Here is a 20,335-nt window from a genome sequence, read left to right on the forward strand (position 1 = left end):
CGTCAGGCCCTTGCGGTGGACACAAGGAGGGTCCACAAGGACGTAATGGGTCTGTAAACCCCCTTGCGTTGCGTCGACGTGGAACCATAACTAAGCCTTAACACTGTGCCCTTGAGCAAGGCACAAGCAGAAGACCTGCAGTTGGCCCCTGGGCAATGCTCTGTACGTCTCTGCAATGTCTAGTGCTGTCTGAAGATGGGTTCACCGCCGGGATCACATTTACTTCTGCGGTACATGTGCTCCTTGCAATGACAGATAAAGAACCTTGAATCCTGAACGATGAAGACGAGTGGGTCGGGGTTGGTTGAATATTTAATTGTTCTTATTTTTGGTAACTTGAACTCTTGTGTTATATTATTTAATCCCCCCCGACTCAGACAACGGAGCGGATGTTATGGCCCTACCCTTGGATATGGATATGGTATGGATGGATGGCAGACAGATTGTGACGTGGTCCGCAATCTGCTGAGAGACAAGAGTTTGACGGTTCATCTCTCGCTCCTCGTCTGTCCCTGCTCTTGTTCGTTGGCCTTTTTGCATCCGACTTCATTAGAAAAAGCCTCAATTAATTATGGTTAATGGGCAAGAAACAAAATCGGCACATGGTTATTTCATTAGAGCATTTACCCCTCAAAATATTAATGTTCTCTGGAATACGTTGCCATGGAAACCCGGAATCCCGAGTGCTAAATAAATCATTGTATTCCTGTTTCTCAGGAAGTCGTACGGTTTGAGAAAGTGGGTCATACAAACCACAGTACGGACAACTTTTAAATACTCATAATATCAAACACATATGTGGTAAAGTACTGCCATGTAGACATTTGATCTCTTCTATATCTGAATCCTATATCTAAAAGATATGCATTCATGCCATTTGGTTCAACTTATAGCTTTAGTACAAAGCATAGAAATGAGAAAGTCCTTATGATTTCCATTTTTTTTGTATAAACCTTATCACAAAGTTGTATTGAACTTATAGTCGGTGCACTTGTATTGGTTAACGTTTGCATTGCATTCTCCACATGTCTCCCACCATGGTTAGAAGATTAGCGGGTATATGAAGATCTGAAGGACACCACTAATTCTGCACTTTCACTTTAAGTATATACCCTAGTTATAACCACCCGACTACCAGAGGGCCACACTGCACATGCTCAGTACAAGTGAGCACTTAACACTTTAAGTGTCTTAAAGGTGCTACACAGTCATGATTTAACAGCTAGTATTAGAGTGTTATGCCTTAGCTTTTAGTAAGAGATCTGACCCTGTGAGAATATCTGTTGTGGTGGACGGTGCCTGCCTCTTTTTGAGACTTTTAGATTTTAGACCACTCATGTATGACCTATCAGGACATCTCTTCGCTGATTGGTTCGGGAATCCATCTCGCCTGTCATTCAAAGGTGCATGAATGTAACACTTAGAAACATATGAAGGGAGGGAGTGGAGAGTGAGGGGACTTTTTGTACGGTTGTTTATTTTCCAAATCTTAAAGCTTGTTTATACTCCCTCCCTTCCCAACGCTCCAGTCTGACCCGTTTGATTCTGTTGCTCTGCACGTACCGGTTTGATGTCGTTGTTGAGGGATCCCATGAAGTCGGACCTGCTGACCTGCAGCTTCTCCGCCCGCTCCATGTCCACCTCCACCGTGGACGTAGCCTGAGGGAGGAGAGCGGCTCAGCCTTAGAAACGGTTGTCAAGCCCCGACAGATGTTAGAGAACCCCCACTGGTTCTCTGACAGCTGACGGGGCTGTCGAGAGCAGATAAGGTCAACGGTAGACGGTCCAGACACATTCTTTCGCCCTGACGTGTTGGACGTGGACGGCGAATACAAATCTGAAGCAAAATGTCAGCCCTGGGCTAAGAAACTCTTGGCTCCGACCCATCCCAGGGCATGGATTCATTCAGGCTAGGTTCATCAGCATCTGATCCCAGATATGTTATTATCCCTCATTCTGCATGTTTAAATGAGGTAGTGATGACCGACAGACTGACTTACTGACCAATCGAAATCTGACACTCAAACGACTGACCGACTGAATAATGACCCGTCTGACTGACTGCCTGCCTGACGGACTGCCTGCCTGACTGACTGCCGGACTGCCTGACTGACTAACTGACTGGCTGACTGACTGTCCTTGATGTGGCGGGTCATGGCGGTGGACTGACTGCCTGACTGACTGACTGACTGTCCTTGATGTGGCGGGTCATGGCGGTGGACTGACTGCCTGACTGACTGACTGACTGACCTTGATGTGGCGGTTCATGGCGGTGGACTGACTGCCTGACTGACTGACTGACTGACCTTGATGTGGCGGTTCATGGCGGTGGACTGCGCGGCCCTGACCAGGCCCTCCAGCTCGGCGCCGCTGTAGTTCTTGGTCTCGGCGGCCAGCTCGGGGATGTCCACGTCCCCGGACAGCAGGCCGAAGCCCCGCATCTTGTTGGTGTGGATGGTGAGGATCTGCACACGGCCCTTCTCGTCAGGCAGGCCTGGGGGTGGAGGGCGGGGGGGGGGGGAGAGGAGAGAGGAGGGGAGGGAGTGAGGAAGGGAGGGAGTGAGTGAGGAAGAGAGGGAGAGAGGGAGAGGAGGGGGGGAGAGAGGGAGAGAGAGAGAGGAGGGGGAGGAGAGAGGGAGAGAGAGAGGGGGGGAGAGAGGGAGAGAGAGAGGGGGGGAGAGAGGGAGAGGAGGGGGGAAAGAGGGAGAGAGAGAGGAGGGGGAGGAGAGAGGGAGAGAGAGAGGAGGGGGGGGAGGGAGGGAGAGAGGAAGAAGAACAAGAACAATCATTTCATTGTACTTCATGTATTTATTGTAAGTCAAATGGTGCTGAGGTGAGTTTGAGGAGGCGACGGGCGCAGTACCGATTTCCATCTTGACTTCAAATCGGCCAGGTCTCATCAAGGCATCGTCTATTAGATCGGGCCTGTTGGTCATACCTGGAGAGGAACGAGAGAGGGGAAACAAAGGAGTCAGGTCGGTTCACGCTCGTCCTTTCCTTAAAGTTGAATCGATCCATCTGCGTGACTAACGTGAACTATCGTTAACCCAACGAGGGAAGCATTCCGCCCCTAGGCAAGAGGCTTCAAAGCCAGAGGACATTTTGAATCAAGGGCAGCAGATAGAAGAGATTAGTGCTCCTGTTAACAGGGGATGCCTCCTATCCTGAGAACACAGGCCACCACATGCTGTTGGCCGACTCAACCCAGCATTTCTACAGAGAATAAACGAGCAGTGGGAGACGGGAACGGGAACCCTGGCAGAAGATAATCTAATTGATATAAGTGGCATCTATATCGTTCATCAAGCACTGACCTTGTTTATCGGTGGGTAGGATGGCGGTGCATGTTGATTCAATCAGACAAACCCCATCACATGTGATTCCAGAGGACATGCCATGCAGAAGCTGCCTGGCTTTGGGTCGTTTTGTTTTATGTTCCCATTCTTCCTCTTCTAAAAGGATTACCTTGTTATGGTATGCCACAGACAACTCAATGTTCCCGTTGTGGTCTGTTGTCGCCCATGTTGAAACAGTGGGGTTGATACGTCAGTACGTAATTGTAAAGCCACACTCTGTGATCTAGTGGGTACTGGTGTTCTGCTGCCAACCAGTTCACGCCATTTGTCATTCATTTGTCATTCTTGTCATTCATTTGTGATCTGCGCTGAGTTTAGGATGCAAGAAATGAGAGGCTGCGTGCCAGGTTTAAGATTTAAGTTATCTATTACCATGATCAGAGAGAGAGGGGGAGAGAAAGAGAGCGAGAGAGAGCGAGAGAGAGAGAGAGAGAGAGAGAGAGAGAGAGAGAGAGAGAGAGAGAGAGAGAGAGAGAGAGAGAGAGAGAGAGAGAGAGAGAACGGTAGAGATAGACAATAGACAGAGACTGAGAGACAGAAACAAACAGAAAGACTGACAGAGAGAGTGAGAGACAGAGACAGAGACTGAAAGAGAGAGAGAGAGAGAGAGAGAGAGAGAGAGAGAGTGAGAGAGAGAGAGAGAGAGAGAGAGAGAGAGAGAGAGAGAGAGAGAGAGAGAGAGAGAGACAGACACACACACAAACAAAGAAAGGGACAGAGAGAGAGGGACAAAGAGAGAAAAAGGAGAGAGGGAGGAAGAGAGAGAGAGACAGAGAGGGAGTTGGACAGAGAGAGACCGAGTTAGGGACAGATAGTGAAAAAGGAGCGAGGGGAGAGAGTGAGGAAGAGAGCGAGAGAGCAGCAGCCCACCGATGACCAGGATGTTGTTGAGCTGCTCCACGCCGTCGATTTTGGACAGCAGCTGGTTGACCACCGTGTCGTGCACGCCCGTGCTGCTGGCGCCCGTGCCTCTCTGCTTGCAGATGGCGTCCAGCTCGTCAAAGATGATGATGTGGAGGCCGCTGTTGGCTCCGAGCTGGAGGGGGTTGCGTCCAGAAGACAGGGTTTGGTTAGTGGTGGTGTTTAAGCAGGACAGCAAAGTGTACAGAGGTAAAGTCGCCTGCACTTCCTGTTCAGTGCGTCGCCAGTTGAGTGCACGCTCGCTACTGGCTGGTCAACCTTGATTGCGAGACGCTGATTGGCTGCGGCAGAGAGGTGACATGCCATCGTGAGAGCGATGCAGATGGAACAACTGGTGGTTGAAAGGTACCTGCCATCCTGTGCCGTTTGGAAAAAAGCGTGGTTGAATGATAAACGTGCTCGTTTATAGACGTTCTGTTGGGTACTCAACGGTTTGTGTCTCTGATCTTGATGAGACACGCATGCTGCCGTGTGTGTGTGGGTGTGTGTGTGTGTGTGTCGTTAAAGGTCGTGTTGTGGTGGGCTGTTTGGTTGTTGTGGTTGTTATCGGTGTTGATTTGGCATTTGGCATGCAGTTCACCTTGGACAGGTTTAATAAGGCTCCATCCTAGAACTGTCCTAGAAACTCCTAGAACTGTATATATATATATATATATATATATATTTATATATATATGTGTTGCTATGTTTTCCTATCTAGGTCATGCAGAGTGGCTTGCTTTGTTTGGGCTGTTGAAGGTCATGTCCCAACTGCTACCCAGAGCCATACAGATTTAGACCAGGGGGTAATGCCCAGGAAATCTAATTATGCTAAGTGCTTTGCTGTGACTTACCCCCTCATCGTATCTCTTCATAAATAAACATGTAAAATGTTCAAATTACCGAGAATTCATCCAAATCTCCCTCTTTGATTGAATATATAGACCAATGAAAAGGTTTTTTCAGGACATGTTCAGGAAATGTTTACACATGGCGGGGCCATGATGTGCATTGATGTGGCACAAGACGTGCTCACATGCATACATGCACGCAAAATAAAGGCCCCGATTCACAGACAAAACGGCCGGTTTGCAACCAAATGGGCCATTTTATAGCTTACTTTTCAATTGGTCGTCGAAACCATGTAAGCGATTACATCTGCTATCTGTAAATATTGGTTGACTGTATACGAGGGACTATCGCTTCCCGCTCTGTTGATTTTGAGATGGCGCGGGAATATGTGCATATGAATCACACTCAGCAGCCACTGCAAAGACACAGAGATGGTTGGAAACTCCTGACCTTACAACCCACACATCACCATTAATAAATTGTCCCCTGTATAGAGCGCATTTCTAACCAGCGGCCACTCAAAGCGCTTTACAACATTTCCTAACATTCACCCATTCATGCACACATTCACACACTGACGGCGGTGTCAACCATGCGAGGTGACAGCCAGCTCATCGGGAGCATGTCAGGGTGAGGTGTTCTCGCTCAGGGACACCGCGACACTCGGCTAGGAGGAGCCGGGGATTGAACTAGCCAACACACTCTACCTCCTGAGCCTCATGCCGCCCCACATATATATATATATATATATATACATAAATAAGCATATGTCGGTCAGAAGGGCTCTGAGGACAGGAGCTGGGCGCTCACCCTCTTCTGCTCGTCCTCAGCGTCGGCAAACAGCTTCCTGATGTTGGCCTCTGACTCGCCCACGTACTTGTTGAGGATCTCGGGCCCGTTCACGATCTTGGGCTCGCGGGCGTTCAGCATCTTGCCGATCTGCCGGGCCATCAGGGTCTTACCGCACCCTGGGGGTCCGAACAGCATGATACCCTTCACGTGCTTACAACCTGGAGACAGGGAGAGAGAGAGAGAGAGAGAGAGAGAGAGAGAGAGTATGAGTAGTAGTATAGTAGAGTATTAATTAAAATGCTCAAATAAAAATATGGCTGTATTTGATTGTTTCTGGTTAGCCTGGCCACATTTATGTGACGTAGACACAGAAACATTCGGAGGCCGACCATAACGCGTTCCGGAAATTTGCTCTAGATCTGTGGTGCATTTAAACTCAAAGTGGCTTCACGCTGCTGGCTCCAACCCTGGGAACAGTGGGCAGGCCAGTCCCTGAAGACCTGGGAGCTCTAGTGAGGCTCACAACACACAGAGCAGACATGAACGATGTATTCTGGTCCCTGAAAGGTTTCCCGTGCAGGAGGCCGGTGCGGGGACTTTAATGAGGTCATGTGTCTCGATGTCCTAGTCCTGGTGGACGTTCTTCCGCAACAAGTGTCTCACCCATCTGCTCCACGATGTCGGGGGGAAAGACGCGGGAGGCGAAGGCACGGCGGAAGATGTCGGAGAACTCCCTGTCCAGACCGCCGATGCCCATCTTCTCAAAGTTCCACTCGGGGTTGATGATGGTCTGCCTCGCCTCCTTGGTTTTGGCCTTGCCTGCCAAACGGAGGAGGGGATCAGTAGTAGATACGTTAGTGGTGGACAGTGGAAGACTTAAGAGGAGAAGAGGGGGGGGGGGGGGGAGAGGAGACCAGAGAGGAGAAGAGGGGAGGAGAACCGGGGAGGAGGGGAGGAAGGAGGAGAGGGAGGAGACGAGGAGAAGAGGGGAGGAGGGGAGGAAGGAGGCGAGGGAGGAGGCGAGGAGGCGAGAGGAGAGGAAAGAAGCGATGAGAGCAGAAGGGGAGACGAAGAGCGTGCCTGTTTATTAAGAAACAATCAAGGTCAAATATCTCTTTTAAGCTCGACTGTCACATCTGGTTCTGTTGTGAAGGTCCTTCGCATCATTATAGTGGCTTCACAGGGCAACCTTCAAATGAGATCTGGCAGAAACCCCCAAAGCCCGAATACATCACAGGCTTAAAAAGTAAAGACCCCAGTGGAAGAGGTAGAGAAGCTGAGGATTTGAACTAGAGACTGCAGTACAGATGAGATGGGCACACATAATAATCAAAGTAGAAATAAAGCTAAAGCTGTCACCACCTTGAGGAGCCAATTTAAACTTTTAAAATTTTTAATTTAATGCAGCTTGATCTAAATGTTGGCTGTAGTTTGGTAAACATTATCCAATCTTGAGATAGTATGTCACTCCTTTAAAGGTGAAAATAATGAAGGAATACATATAATATGTATTGTTTATTATATATATTCCTTCCTTTCCTCTGGATTATGTGTTCCTTTTCTGCTGCAAATGTGACAGCTGACTCCCATCCCACGAAAACCTTCTCTATCCAGGTCGTTTGGTTACATGTGGCTGACCGGAGGCCTATGGATGTTCTCTTGCACTACACTGCCCCCTTGTGGAAGATGAGAGACACTACCACAGAATGTGCTCCTGGTAGTACAGTAACATGTATAAAGAATAATATGCACTCCCAGCTCATTTCTGACCAATCAGAGCACCGCTTCCCTGATTGGTTACAGGAAATCCATCTTAATAAAGATTAGAGTTGAACAAAAGAATAGCAATGGCTTTTAAAGTAAGACTAAATAATTGCCTTAGAGAAAATAACAGGAGATAACAATTTTTTTTTAGATTGTTAATTATTTGATCAAATCTGATCTAATGTATTTCCTCAGTTGAACGGTAGGGTGAGAAATACAAACATCGAACCTGAAGTCAACCGTAGCATTTGTTCATTGTTCACTACATTGACTCATATAAAGGGCATAGATCTGGAGCAGAAGATACGTACCGACCAGGGTGAGGGAGGAGGTCTCGGCCTTCTCAAACACCACCTGACTGTTGCCCACCATCAGCCCCACGTCGATCTGTCCCAGAGGAGAGAGGAACAAGGGTGAGCATCTCCAACGTCAACCTCCCCAACGTCTTCGCTTTTTGACGGGTAAAGCAGGATCTTAGGTGTGAAAGCTCCATGTCCATCTATAGCCAGAGCTCAGTGTCAGTGCTGCCACTCATTCCCTATGAGTGAAGCGCCCAGCCAAGCCACTGCTACGCCCCTGGATCTGTGGCAGTGTTTTCGGTGCCCTGGGTACAAATATTCCTGACTTTGAAGCTAACCTCTACGCTGCCATCACGTTTAGGTTTGATATTATGGCCGTAAAAAAATAAAATGTATGAATACAGTTTTATTTATAAATAATTCAGAAATAGGCCACTATGCTGCCAAAGAGCATAACCAAAGAGAAAACAATTAGGAACTAAAATAGTTTGTTTCACTATATCCTGACATTGATAATTTCAGCTTGTGTGGGTCACATCATCATGATCACACTAGCCCTAGTGCCTGCCCGAGTGGACAGCAGGTCTGAACACCCAGCCTAGTGCCTGCCCGAGTGGACAGCAGGTCTGTAACACCCAGCTTAGTTGACAGCAGGTCTGTAACACCCAGCCTAGCTCTGGAGCCGACGCACTTGGATGATGGGCATTGGGCTTGCTAAGGGCGCACTCACAATAGGCCATCTGTACCGCGCCCGAGTACGTTTGCCCCCTAAAGTCTAGATTGTTTGGCTAGTGTGAGCACGCCATCTGTACTCAAGTACAGTTCAATTCCGTGGCCTCAGTACACTTCGGACTCAGTACTCAGTACCTCAGTACTCAGGCCCAGTTGAGATTGCCTAGTGTGAGCACAGGCCAGCGGCACAGTGGGGGGCAATTGTACTTGAGTACGGTACACGGCAACTTTGCCTAGTGTGAGTGCGCCCTAAGAGAGGGAGGTGCAGGCACCTTCTGCTTCTTGCCAGATGGCATCTCTCCCTTCAGGATGCTGGAGTCCATGGCCTCGATGTCCTTGATGACCAGACCGAACAGCTTGTCACAGAAGCTGAACACCAGCTGAGGAGGAAGGAGACAAGGAAAAGAGTTAGGAATGAGACAGCAAGATAAACCGAGAATGTGTGTACGGTTATGTACTTGTGTGCGACCTGTGCTATGGTTATTTGTAAGCACTAGTTTTCTTTATGCAAAATTGGGTTTTGAGTCAACCAGTGTATTTCTGTTGACCACCCCACCCCCTCTATCCCTCCCCCTCTGAGCCCTCATCCTCAAAAAGGGATGATACTTCCATTGTTATTAAAGTCCTCTTCTCAATACAGTGTTATGTGCTGTTTATTTACCAGTCGTGTTCCAGAGCATCAAAACTACACGGAAATGACTGTGGCGAGATACACATTCAAAACAAACATGTGTGCACACCTGTGCACACATAAAGCAGAGGGACAGTTACTCTTCCTCTCTGTCTTGTGTGTGTGTGTGTGTGTGTGTGTGTGTGTGTGTGTGTGTGTGAGTGTGTATGTGTGTGTGTGTTTGTGTGTGTCTGTATTTGTGTGTGTGCGTGCGTGCGTGCATGCATGTGTGTTTGTGTATGTGTGCGTGCGTGCGTGCGTGTGCGTGTTTGTTTGTGTGCGTGCGTGCATGACTGTGCGTGCATGCGTGTGTGAGTGCGTGCGGGCATGCGTGCGGGCATGCGTGCGTGCATGCGTGCGTGCGTGTGTGTGTGTGTGTGCAGACCTGCTGTGTGACGGAGAAGCCCTGGTTGTTGAACTGCTGGATGAACTCGGCGGCCATCTTGTCGGAGTCGTAGGCGGAGGAGTCGGTGCTCTTCTTCTGCAGGAAGTCGATCTCCACCGTCATGGAGCCGATGCACTGCTTGGACTTGTCGAAGTTGTAGTTGGCCACTTAGTGGGGGGGAGGGGTTAGGTTATCAAAGGTTAACTCGTGTACATTTGTATTTATAATACCAACAACAAATTCCAATTTACATATGGTTATTGCACCTTATTGATACTCTTTGACTCTTTCAAATTTTATTATTTGGATATTTGCCAAATTTGAACTGCAACTGCTGCACAATCATTTCCCTCTTATCCCCTTTTAATATCTTATCTTAAAAAACGCTTCCAAATGATGAGTTGAAATCCTTTCTTAACTGACCACATACCAAAACTGTAATCTAACGTAGAGTTGATGCTTTGTGATTGAGTGCCTCTTTGTGAAGGGAATTCCTCAAACCGGTATCGAGTACAGTTTGGATCTTTTAATAGTGATCCAGTAGATTAACCAATGAGAGAAGGTTACCTTCAACTTCCTGGCCAATGGATAGACCCGCCCACTTCCTCTGCAAGACAGAAAGAGGACGGTTAACAGTTAGCATTGAGACACACTGAGATAAGAAATATGAAATAAATACGTGAATGTGGGAGTTTGGTGTGCGTATGTGAGGGCGTGTGTGGGGGTGTGTGTGCGTGTTTTTGAGTAGTGTGTGTGTGTGTGTGTGTGTGTGTGTGTGTGTCTGTGTGCATGTGTCTGTGTGTGTGTATGGTACCCATGTGTGAGTGTGTGTGTGTGTGTGCGTGTCTGTGTGAGTGTAGTTGAGTGTGTCTTTGAGTGTATGTGAGTGTGTGTGTGAGTGTGTGCGTCTGTGTGTGTGCATGTGTCTGTGTGTGTGTGTGCATGAGTGTGTGAGTGTGTGTGTATGTGAGTGTGTGTGCATGTGTCTGTCTGTGTGAGTGAGTGTATGTGTGAGTGTGTGTGTGTGTGTGTGAGTGTGTGCATCTGTGTGTGTGTGTGTGTGTGTGTGTGCGTGTGTGTGTGCATGGGTCTGTGTGTGAGTGTGTGTATGTGTGAGTGTGCGTACCTGAGGCAGACTGAAGGCGATAGTGCCAGGGACCACAGTGGTGTGGCTCTTGACCGTGAACACAAACTTGTGGTTGGGGGTGGTCTTCACGGTCACATGTCTGTGGAGGAGACAGAGAGGAGAAGGCTGAAGCTCCCTGCTGCTGAGGATTCAGTTACCTTCATTTCAACTGCAAACAATATGCTATAGCACTACAATAGCACTACTACTAAACGCTTGGAAGTTGGCAAGAACACGTTTAAAATGGAACGAGTCAAGCCTTTTCATTTCGCTCTATTAGAGTCTATTAGCACTAGTGTGTGATCACCCATTGAGCAGAGGAGTGAGTTCATAAAGCCAAGTTTCGGGGGGGGGTTGTGTTGCCATCATGCATTGTGTCTGCAGCGTGCACGTGTGCGTGGGCTGCAAAGTGTCTCCTCAGATTGGGCAGGGAATTCAACCTCTTGGCAGGCATCTCCCCGGTCTCATCCGCTAGTCTAATATAGCCAAGTAATTAACCTCTTCTCACTAATCAGTGAGTTGTGCGGGCCCGAATTGCCAATCGCTGTGATTTGATTGGTGGGACGTTTCCACGAGATGGGAGGAACGCCCCCATAGGGAGCTGCGGGGGATGATGTAGGGCGGGGCCGCAGGGAGATGGGACAGGGAGGATGTAGTGTGGGAGTGGGGGGGGAAGGCTCAAACACACGCTGTAAGAAAACAAGGCACAGACCGACCAAATGTGTGAATAAATATCCAGTATTTTCATGACTTTTTTGACCAAAGGCTTAAAGAAATGTCTTAGCGCCACTTGATTGCTGGAGCGACTGATTGATGACTTGATATATATATATATATATATATATATACTGCACATACAGATTGAAATCAAAATGTATGTGTATGTGTGTGTGTTTGTGTATGTGTATGTGTTTGTGTGTGTGTGTTTGCGTGTGTATGTTTGTGTGTGTGTATGTACATGTGTATGTGTTTATGTATGTGGGAGTGTGTGTATGTCTTTGTGCGTATGTGTGAGTGAGTGCTCGCCTACTCACTGTCCTGACTGCAGATCCTTCTCGCTCACCACAGCACAGTTGGTGAGTGACAGCTCGTCTGTGGGGCAGCGGGCTGCCTGCATGGTCTGTGGTGGGGGGAGGGGGGGGTGATGAAGAGGAGGGTCACAACAAGATGCTAGATAAGATATTGGAAGCAGGAGCCTCATTTTATCATCAACACAGTTGTACATATTCATAACTCAGCAGGAGGATTCAAATCCAATGTTTGTTTTTTTTATTTGAGAAATTATTTAAAATGATTTATTTGGTCCCGCCCTCATTGACCTGCACAACACTTCATTTATATTACGGAACAGAAACATAGCAAGACAATTAAACCACCAACAAATCCACTGGTAGACTGGTAGACTGATCCAGCATACAGATACCGATATTTCAATTCAATAGACTTCAATTATTGTGACAGATGAGTAAAGCATTGAAAAGCATTGAATTCCCTGGTGCCCTTGTTATCCCTACTGTGATCTATGGTATAATAAGCCTTTTCAACGATTCCCTGATTCCACAGGGGAGCTCTAGTTACCACACCACTAGTTAGACAAGGTTAGTATCTTTCCAATGAGGGGTTATAACTATTTAAGTGGTAAGCATGGCCAATGTAATGGCCAGTTATAATGTGGTAATCAAAGACTAATATATTAGTCTTTAATGACACTTCATATCATTTAAAATTACGATAAATAACATTGATCTAGTGTTTAAAAATTGGTACTGCAGTCCAGATTCACAATATTTGATTGTCCCCTCCGGCCACCTCCTCCCCAGACTCAAAGCCCACCCGGGTTGCCAGACAACCATAAACCTCTGTCCTGAAATCCTTCTGGGTCCTTAGCTGTCTCCATCTTTCAAATGCAACTCCGAGATGTACCTGTTTGAGAATGGCTCCGGGCACAGAGCTTTATTGAAATAATATGAGAAAAATCGAGCACAATCTCATCTGATCCAGTTTGTTTGCTTGCTACTGTGGCTGCAGAAGGCAGTGTTTATGTGCACATTTGTTTTTTATCTGGCAACCCACTAGGAGAAAAGTAAATCATAGGACACAGGCCAAAACAAAAACAAACGTTCCACAAGACACAAGACAAGTTGTCAGAAAAGCCATTATTTCGACGTAGCATGTTTCCTTTAGTGCATTTGCTACATATTGTACCTTTAACTTGGATAACAGTGCTTAACAGATGTCATTGATATACGTTTTCTGCAATTTTTACATCTACCGGCTGGAAATGACTCAACTAAAGGCAGAGAGACGGAGAGGACGGAGTGATTGAATGCAAACTAGGTGGAAGAGACAGAGAACCAGATTCTCTCTCAACCCTCGCAGCTGATTACAATTCCCACAATGCCATACTGACATCTACCCTTCGACTCAAATCGCATTACCGTCTATCTCCACAAAACAAAGAAAAGAGAATTCAAAATGCGTACGAGACACGCTTCTGCGCATCCATGGCACGTTCCCGCAGTGGCAGACGGCCTAAAAGACACGTAACCGTGGCAACGCGCGGTTCTGCAGGCAGGGAGCCTTCCCACGGTGGTGTGTAGGCTTTGTGTATGCGGGGACCACTGCGGAGAAGCCTCAGTCGGTGTGTTGATGAGTGGATGAGAGGTCAGCCAGCTGAAGGGCAGAAGCTGCTCAGAGAAGGTCTCTCTCTAGGTGAGTGTTGTTACTGTTCAATGGATGGACACAGAATGAATGCAGGGATACCCACACCACTCTCTCTGTACCACATTAAAAACATTTAATACTAGACTCTCTCTCTCTCTCTCTCTCCATCCTCCTCTCTCTCGCTTACCCAAGCACACACGCATGCACACAAGCATGCAGGCACACACGCACTCATTCATTCGATTGAATCTCAAACAAGCCTTGTTTTATTTTCAGCGTTCGGGTCGATACGGCAACACGAATCGCCCTCTTATCGCTTCTGCTGCAGTCACATCAGGTGACAGCAAACTCCGCCAAGATAATGACTCACAAATCCATCTCTACAGGCCGTTATCTATCAGCCTTCAAACTACCTACATTTTTTTCGATACAGCTCTCAGTTGGATAGCATGTATGCATGTATGCAGTGAGAAGAGAGCTGATCTCACGAGAGAAACGGCAGAGCCCCCATATCAGACTGACATCCCCCCCCCCCCCCAGCCCAGCACACCTACCGCTCCGGGGGGGGGGGGGGGGGCATCCTCTCAACCTGTTATTTCCTCCCCAGCCCAGACCACCCTCCCCTCATGGGGGGGCTGCCTCTCTACTCGTCATCGCCCCCCAGCCCAGACCACCCTCCCCTCCTGGGGGGAGCCCTGTGGAAGTGGCACTGCAGCAGATGTTAGAGATATCAAGGTGGCGTGCAGTGCTCTGCCTTCATTACGAGTAGGAGTGTATTTAATTCCTGCTTGCAGTACAAACCTGAATAGATGCAGAATGCACACGTGTTAAATAGAAAAAGACAAACCCAATCTCCATCTGAAGAAAGAAGCATCCATTTTGTTTGTTTTCATGTATATATAATATATAGGGATGGAATGGGGGCTAGTGAGTTGTCTTTATGTAAATACAGCAGTAAGCTGAGCCATTAGTGGCGGTATAATACATTTATCAAATTAAGTGTGTGTGCCAACACAGACGAAACACAATATTCAACCCCAAAGGGAAAGGCCAGTGTAACAGCAGCTGACCAAGAACTGTGCATATCAAACAAGAGAATAAATACAAATATAAATACAAAATTATAGTAACTGCAATATACATACACCTATATACAAAACATTTCATAATAACAAACTGATTGAACCAATTGACATGGTTATCAGAAGATTAAAGGTGCCACTGTCCATCTTAGACATTATTAAGTACAAATGATTAAAGTGAGGGAGATACGAAGAGAGAAGGAGTGAGAGGTAAAATAGATAGGGGTGCATGGATACATAGACATCATCTGGAAAAGAAAGAATAAGAGAGGGGTTAATGTGAAGGATAAAGAGAGAAGTGGAGAACGTTGGGGAAAGTAAGAACAATAAAGGAGCTGAGGAGTGGTGACAGGATGAATGGGATGATTGTGAAACACTTGATGTAAGCGTGGTTAACACTTAGGAGAGAGACAGATGGATGGATGGATAGAGAGAGACAGAAAATATGAGGAAGAAGAAGGAGAGAACAAGAAAGGGAGAGATAAAGAGAGAAAGAGAGGGGAGAGAGAGTGAGAGTTGGGTGTGGAGGGGAGAGAAAGAGATAAAGAGAGAGAGAGAGAGAGAGAGAGAGAGAGAGAAGAGAGAGAGAGAGAGAGAGAGAGAGAGAGAGAGAGAGAGAGAGAGAGAGAGGGGTGGATGGGAGAGAAAGAGATGGATTGAGACAGAGTGAGGTGTGGAAGGGACAGAAAGAGATTGATGGAGAGAGAGAGAGAGAGAGGGGTGTGGGAGGTACTGCAGTGCTGGCCTCTTGACTGTAAACAAGCCCTGCTGCAGAGGTGAGACAGCACATTTCTTCAAGCAATATCACAACCAGACTATGATCTCTCCAAGGAAGTGTCTGCCATAATAACCTCAGATGCTCTAGGGCAGAAGTGAACACAAATGGATATAATATATATTAAATCCTGTTCATCCTAGAACCATGGGCCCTAGGCTCTACAGCCAATGCCACACGAGTGGCAAAGAAGAAGGGTTCTAACGATTCAATACAACAAGTAAAGTGGATACAAACTGTCCAAAGAATATAAAAGACGTCATTGATACTGAGCTGCACTCAGAGTCAGCAATCTTTGCTTGTCCCACTTTGTTTTGATTAAATCGTGTCTTGTTTGAGTTTGACTCCTTGCCACTGCTGGCCGAATGTATGCGACTCGATCAAAACACAATTTAATCAAAACAATGTGGCAAATGGCAAGGAGCAGAAATTGCTGATAGCAACTTCAGGAGTAGTGGTGAGTCATAGAGTAGCCTCAGTGTTGAGATACCCAATGTCACACAGATCAGATCAGAGTTGGGGACTGACTGTATTGGGCCATGAAGGATGTTAGGATTTTACGTTTCCCTTTGTAAACCCTAATGTGAAAAGTAATGTATGATTGTGTTTTGCACAAACAGAATCATCCTCTGCTAAACAGGCACCATGCTAGGCTTTTTGACTAGACTGAGTACATTACATTTAATAGTATATATTAGGGCTGCTCGATTATGGAAAAAATCATAATCACGATTATTTTGGTCAATATTGAAATCTCGATTATTCAAACGATTATTTTTGAGTTGCACTCGATTATATTAGTTTGGTGATCGTTTCACACTGAAATCGAAATCGCGATCAAAATTTGATTAATCGCCCATCCCTAGTATATATTATATCATTTCTTATTGGCACGCAGGCAGATCCCATCCAGCCTCAACGATATTCTAAATTTCAGACTTCTGTAAAATTTGCTAAACTAAGTCAAAAATATTAGCTAAATAATAGCTAATGGTTCAGTTCTCATTAGGAAAACTGAGAGAAGGAATTATTCAAACCAGTTTCAGAAATTCACAGTAAGTAAATGTTTGTAGATCTGCCCAGATTTTTGCTGTTTAAGCTTTTTTGTTCTCATATTGCTGTTAAGTTACAAAGGCAGGTGAGGCACCTGCTCGGTGGAACAGCCTGCACATGAAGCCCATTAGGCCAGTACAGAAGATATGTTCAACTAAATCACTTCAATCTCTCCCTCTTACCCATCATTATGTTTTAACTACACAATCACTTCATCTTGGATGTATCCAATCAAATAGGGCATTGAACCCTTAATTTGACCCAACTGAGGTTTTGGTAATTAAAATTAGCTGCATTGCCTGTAGCCAGGAGAAAACACTACAGATGACATTGAAATGTAATATTATCACCATTTCGAAACTGTTAAAGATACATTGTCTACAGGGATATGCTTGAAGGTACAATATGTAACATTGATACCTAGTGTTTAAAATGGAAACTCTCAGCCTGCCCCCTCCTCCCCTGACTCGCATGGGTTGCCATTTTTGGTGTTTTACCACTAAACTATACTGGCCCGGCTCAGCGTGGTTTCACTCGGGGCTGCAGCCCAGCACGGCTGGGATTAGCATTTCTATTACAACCGCGCTTCCCCTCATAGGTGTGTCATTAATTGATGTGCTTGTCTTGAGTCGATGATGCAAAAACACAGAATTTCCATGGCTATTCATTTTTATTTTATAGCCGTTAAGCCGTTACAATTGTGAAATCAGATTGATTCACACACAATGATATCCGCAATGATTAATTCAGTTTGACATTCAATATTCCCCTGTTTTTGCTTCCTTATCTCAATAGCCAAGCTCAACATTATATTTTGACACGGGTGCAATTGTTCTATTTAGAAAATTACAAGTGACAACCAGTCCTACACAGTAAATCAGCTGTGCAATTTATTTATTGTTGCAGATTATAAACCAGCTAATGTGGCATCTGTCTTGAAATCATTCTGGCCTCCAAGCTGTCTCCATCTTTCAAATGCAATTACAGATTCACCAGTTTTTTAGCACGGCTCAGGTCATGGAGCTTTTTGAAAGTGGACAAGGAATTTTAGTTTGGGAAAAATCATCAATCATCACAACTTCAATGGATCCACTTTGTTTGATTGCTTCAATGGTTGCAGCACACTGTGTATCATAGTGTATCAAAGTGTATCATATCTGGCAACCCGGGGTAATCAGCGAATAGTAACACACTATTTTGACAGAGCATGTTTCCTTAATCTCTGATGACATCATTTTGTCATTTTATGAATAAATACAGTACATTTGTTACGTATAGTTATTTTTAATATTTTAACATTCTTTTTTGTGGTAAAAGTCTGTAAGAGATTCCAGGGATGTATGGGGATTTTAATGTATTTCTAATGTGTTTCAAAAGAGTACAATGAGTACAAGTAATTAATGGCTGATGTCTTATAGCTTATAGCTTACTCTAGATATTATATTGTAACATTGCATGTGCACCAATCTCTGATCCAGTCCAGGATGTTATAGTCTAGGGGGAGACGGCACAGAGAATGGGCTGGAACCAAGATTGAAAAGTATGCCTTGTGTTTCAGTATGGTATTGATTATGATACTCTACAGAGGAAAACTCATTTGTGTAAGTGGATGAAGAGAAAAGTTTTTTAATAAGTGCATTTCAGTCTACACGTGTTGATCTGAAAGAAGACTTTCTTCTTTACAATTGACAAGTGCTAGCTAAGTTTGTGTTTGCCAATAAGATCTCCAACTCCAATTCCTGCTTTGTGAGAAATCAGATTTAACTTCATGGTTTTCAACTTTTAATTCAACAACCTGTTGCACAGCTGCCAACATTCCAACAGTAGTAAGCGGGGAACACTAATTAAACAGATGTCACTAAGTCCAGTACACCACATGACGACAGGTGACCCCATTGCAATACAGTCACTGTGTTGCAATGAATGCTGGGAGGGGGGATGGGTCCTGAGGCGCTAGCTAGCGAGCGCGGCTAGCTAGCAGCGCTAGGAGGATGAGAAGCAGAAATACCCTTTCTCCTATATTAGGGGAGCCTGCGGCTACTCGCTAGGAGCAGCAGTTTCCCAGGCAGAAAGCACACACACACACACACACACACAGACACACACACACACACACACACACACACACACACACACACTCACACACACACACACACACACACACACACACACACACAGACACACTTTCAGATGTATTGCAGATGAGTAAATAAGGATGGGCGGTGTGTGAGAGATCAGCAGATATACATCCATACATACCTTGAAAAATATAACGACCTTGGGGGGGAACCCAGCGAAGGCAGACAGAGAGAAGTAGGGGGGGGGGGGGGGCAGAAGACAGAATAATCTTTTTGAGACAGAGAGGGGGTTGGGGTGGGGGGGGGGGGGGGGGGCGGGGACTTAATAAGAGCAGTGAGGAGGCGCTGGACATGAGGGTGAGTTACGAAGCTGGCATCCCGGCATGAAAGGGGCATGCACGTTTGACATTCAGGCCCGCATGCACATGCAGAAAACACATGCACACACACACACATTCAAAATGAGACCACCATAAGGAAGGTGGCATGGCAAAGTTGGGGTCCGAAAAATGTATTCCTTATCCTGGTTTGATTTCCAATCAATTGTAAGTCTTGCCTACTCTTTTAGGTTTAGATTTCATCTTGTCTACTTTAACCAAAAAACAACCATGTGCACACAGGTCATACATATCGTACCCCAATTGTTGTTGCTATGAGTATGAGTCAGCCCTACACCATGCAGGTCTGAAGAGGTCACATGACTGACAGAGGGAGCAGTGTCCTCATGTGGTTCATAGCGTGCAAACATAACGACCGGGCGAAGCAGTGTAGGTGGAGAGCTCTGGTGAACGGATGGTTACAGATAAATGGAATGGACGGATGAGGCAGGCTAGTTATGATTGAGTGAAACACGAATCGTAACAGAAACCACAAAGTTAAACATGTCCGTACGATATTTTATATAGACCGAGAGATCTATCATTTAACCAACCAACCAACCATTGAATATTTAATTGTGTTTTCAATCGCACAAGGTAAAACAAAACGTCTGCATTTCAAAGTGATGTTGTGCTGTTCAATACAGAAGGGTAGAAAGGAAGTTAGTTATCATCTGGACTGGCTGAAGCTTTTTACTACAAGATACATGACTGGAGTTATCCTCCATTTCCCTTCTGGCACGCAGGCAGATCCCATTACCGTATATCAAATTCTGCTCCGGAGATCGAATGAGGAGTTGTAACTGCATTTCTTCCAATTTCAGTTTCATTTACATACCTTACAAAAACATTCAAGCCTTCACTTTGCCACACTGTGCCTCTGTTGTTTTCACAATTACACTTGCATGGTATTTCACCACCATTTCAACACAATTAAATCAAGGCAAAACAGGGGCGCAGCGAATGGAACAGAACAATTGTGTTTCAGTTGGGTTTCAATCCTCCTTGCAATTATCTGAATAACTTTGTAATCGCTACCGCACTCGCTGCTCATTAGTAATAAACTAATATAGAGAAAACGTAATGACCTGTTATGAATGTTGTGGTTATTTTTTTGTGAACAATTGTTTTTTATTTCAAATTCACAAAACAAAACATTGTAATAAACATTTTACCCCCTTTTCTTCCCTCCCTCCACCCCGTTTCCCCCTCCCACTGAATGTTGTATTTCAAACTACTATTTGACCTTCTCTCTGATTGAAAGTTCAAATGAAGCAGCCACTCCTTTGACCACACCCTGGTTGGTGCATTACGGTGGAGCCATCATAAATAACTCATGAGGTAAATCCTGTACCCACTGTTCTCCTTGGCTGTAGCATCAGATAACTTCTAAAATATGGCCGATATCTCCTCAGCGTCGTACTTCAACT

General features: G+C 45.8%; 1 protein-coding gene across 1 annotated transcript in view; it reads right to left on the reverse strand.

Annotated features, from left to right (window-relative positions):
• Positions 1-19,109, reverse strand: part of nsfa (N-ethylmaleimide-sensitive factor a) — a gene marked incomplete at both ends in the record, with an annotated part of 23,370 nt that extends 4,261 nt beyond the window's left edge. Inside the window, 14 exons of the mRNA XM_084488750.1 lie at positions 1,564-1,659; positions 2,307-2,494; positions 2,864-2,938; positions 4,227-4,392; positions 5,919-6,118; positions 6,564-6,719; positions 7,976-8,051; positions 8,968-9,075; positions 9,751-9,917; positions 10,318-10,357; positions 10,877-10,976; positions 11,911-11,996; positions 18,710-18,727; positions 19,089-19,109. Of these exons, the coding sequence (XP_084344876.1) occupies positions 1,564-1,659; positions 2,307-2,494; positions 2,864-2,938; positions 4,227-4,392; positions 5,919-6,118; positions 6,564-6,719; positions 7,976-8,051; positions 8,968-9,075; positions 9,751-9,917; positions 10,318-10,357; positions 10,877-10,976; positions 11,911-11,996; positions 18,710-18,727; positions 19,089-19,109 (1,497 nt within the window). The remainder of the gene's footprint in view (positions 1-1,563; positions 1,660-2,306; positions 2,495-2,863; positions 2,939-4,226; positions 4,393-5,918; positions 6,119-6,563; positions 6,720-7,975; positions 8,052-8,967; positions 9,076-9,750; positions 9,918-10,317; positions 10,358-10,876; positions 10,977-11,910; positions 11,997-18,709; positions 18,728-19,088) is intronic.
• Positions 19,110-20,335: the final 1,226 nt, after the last annotated feature.

This window comes from Micromesistius poutassou, assembly GCF_964030765.1.
Source record: "Micromesistius poutassou genome assembly, chromosome: 1".
In the NCBI taxonomy this organism is placed as follows: Eukaryota; Metazoa; Chordata; class Actinopteri; order Gadiformes; family Gadidae; genus Micromesistius; species Micromesistius poutassou.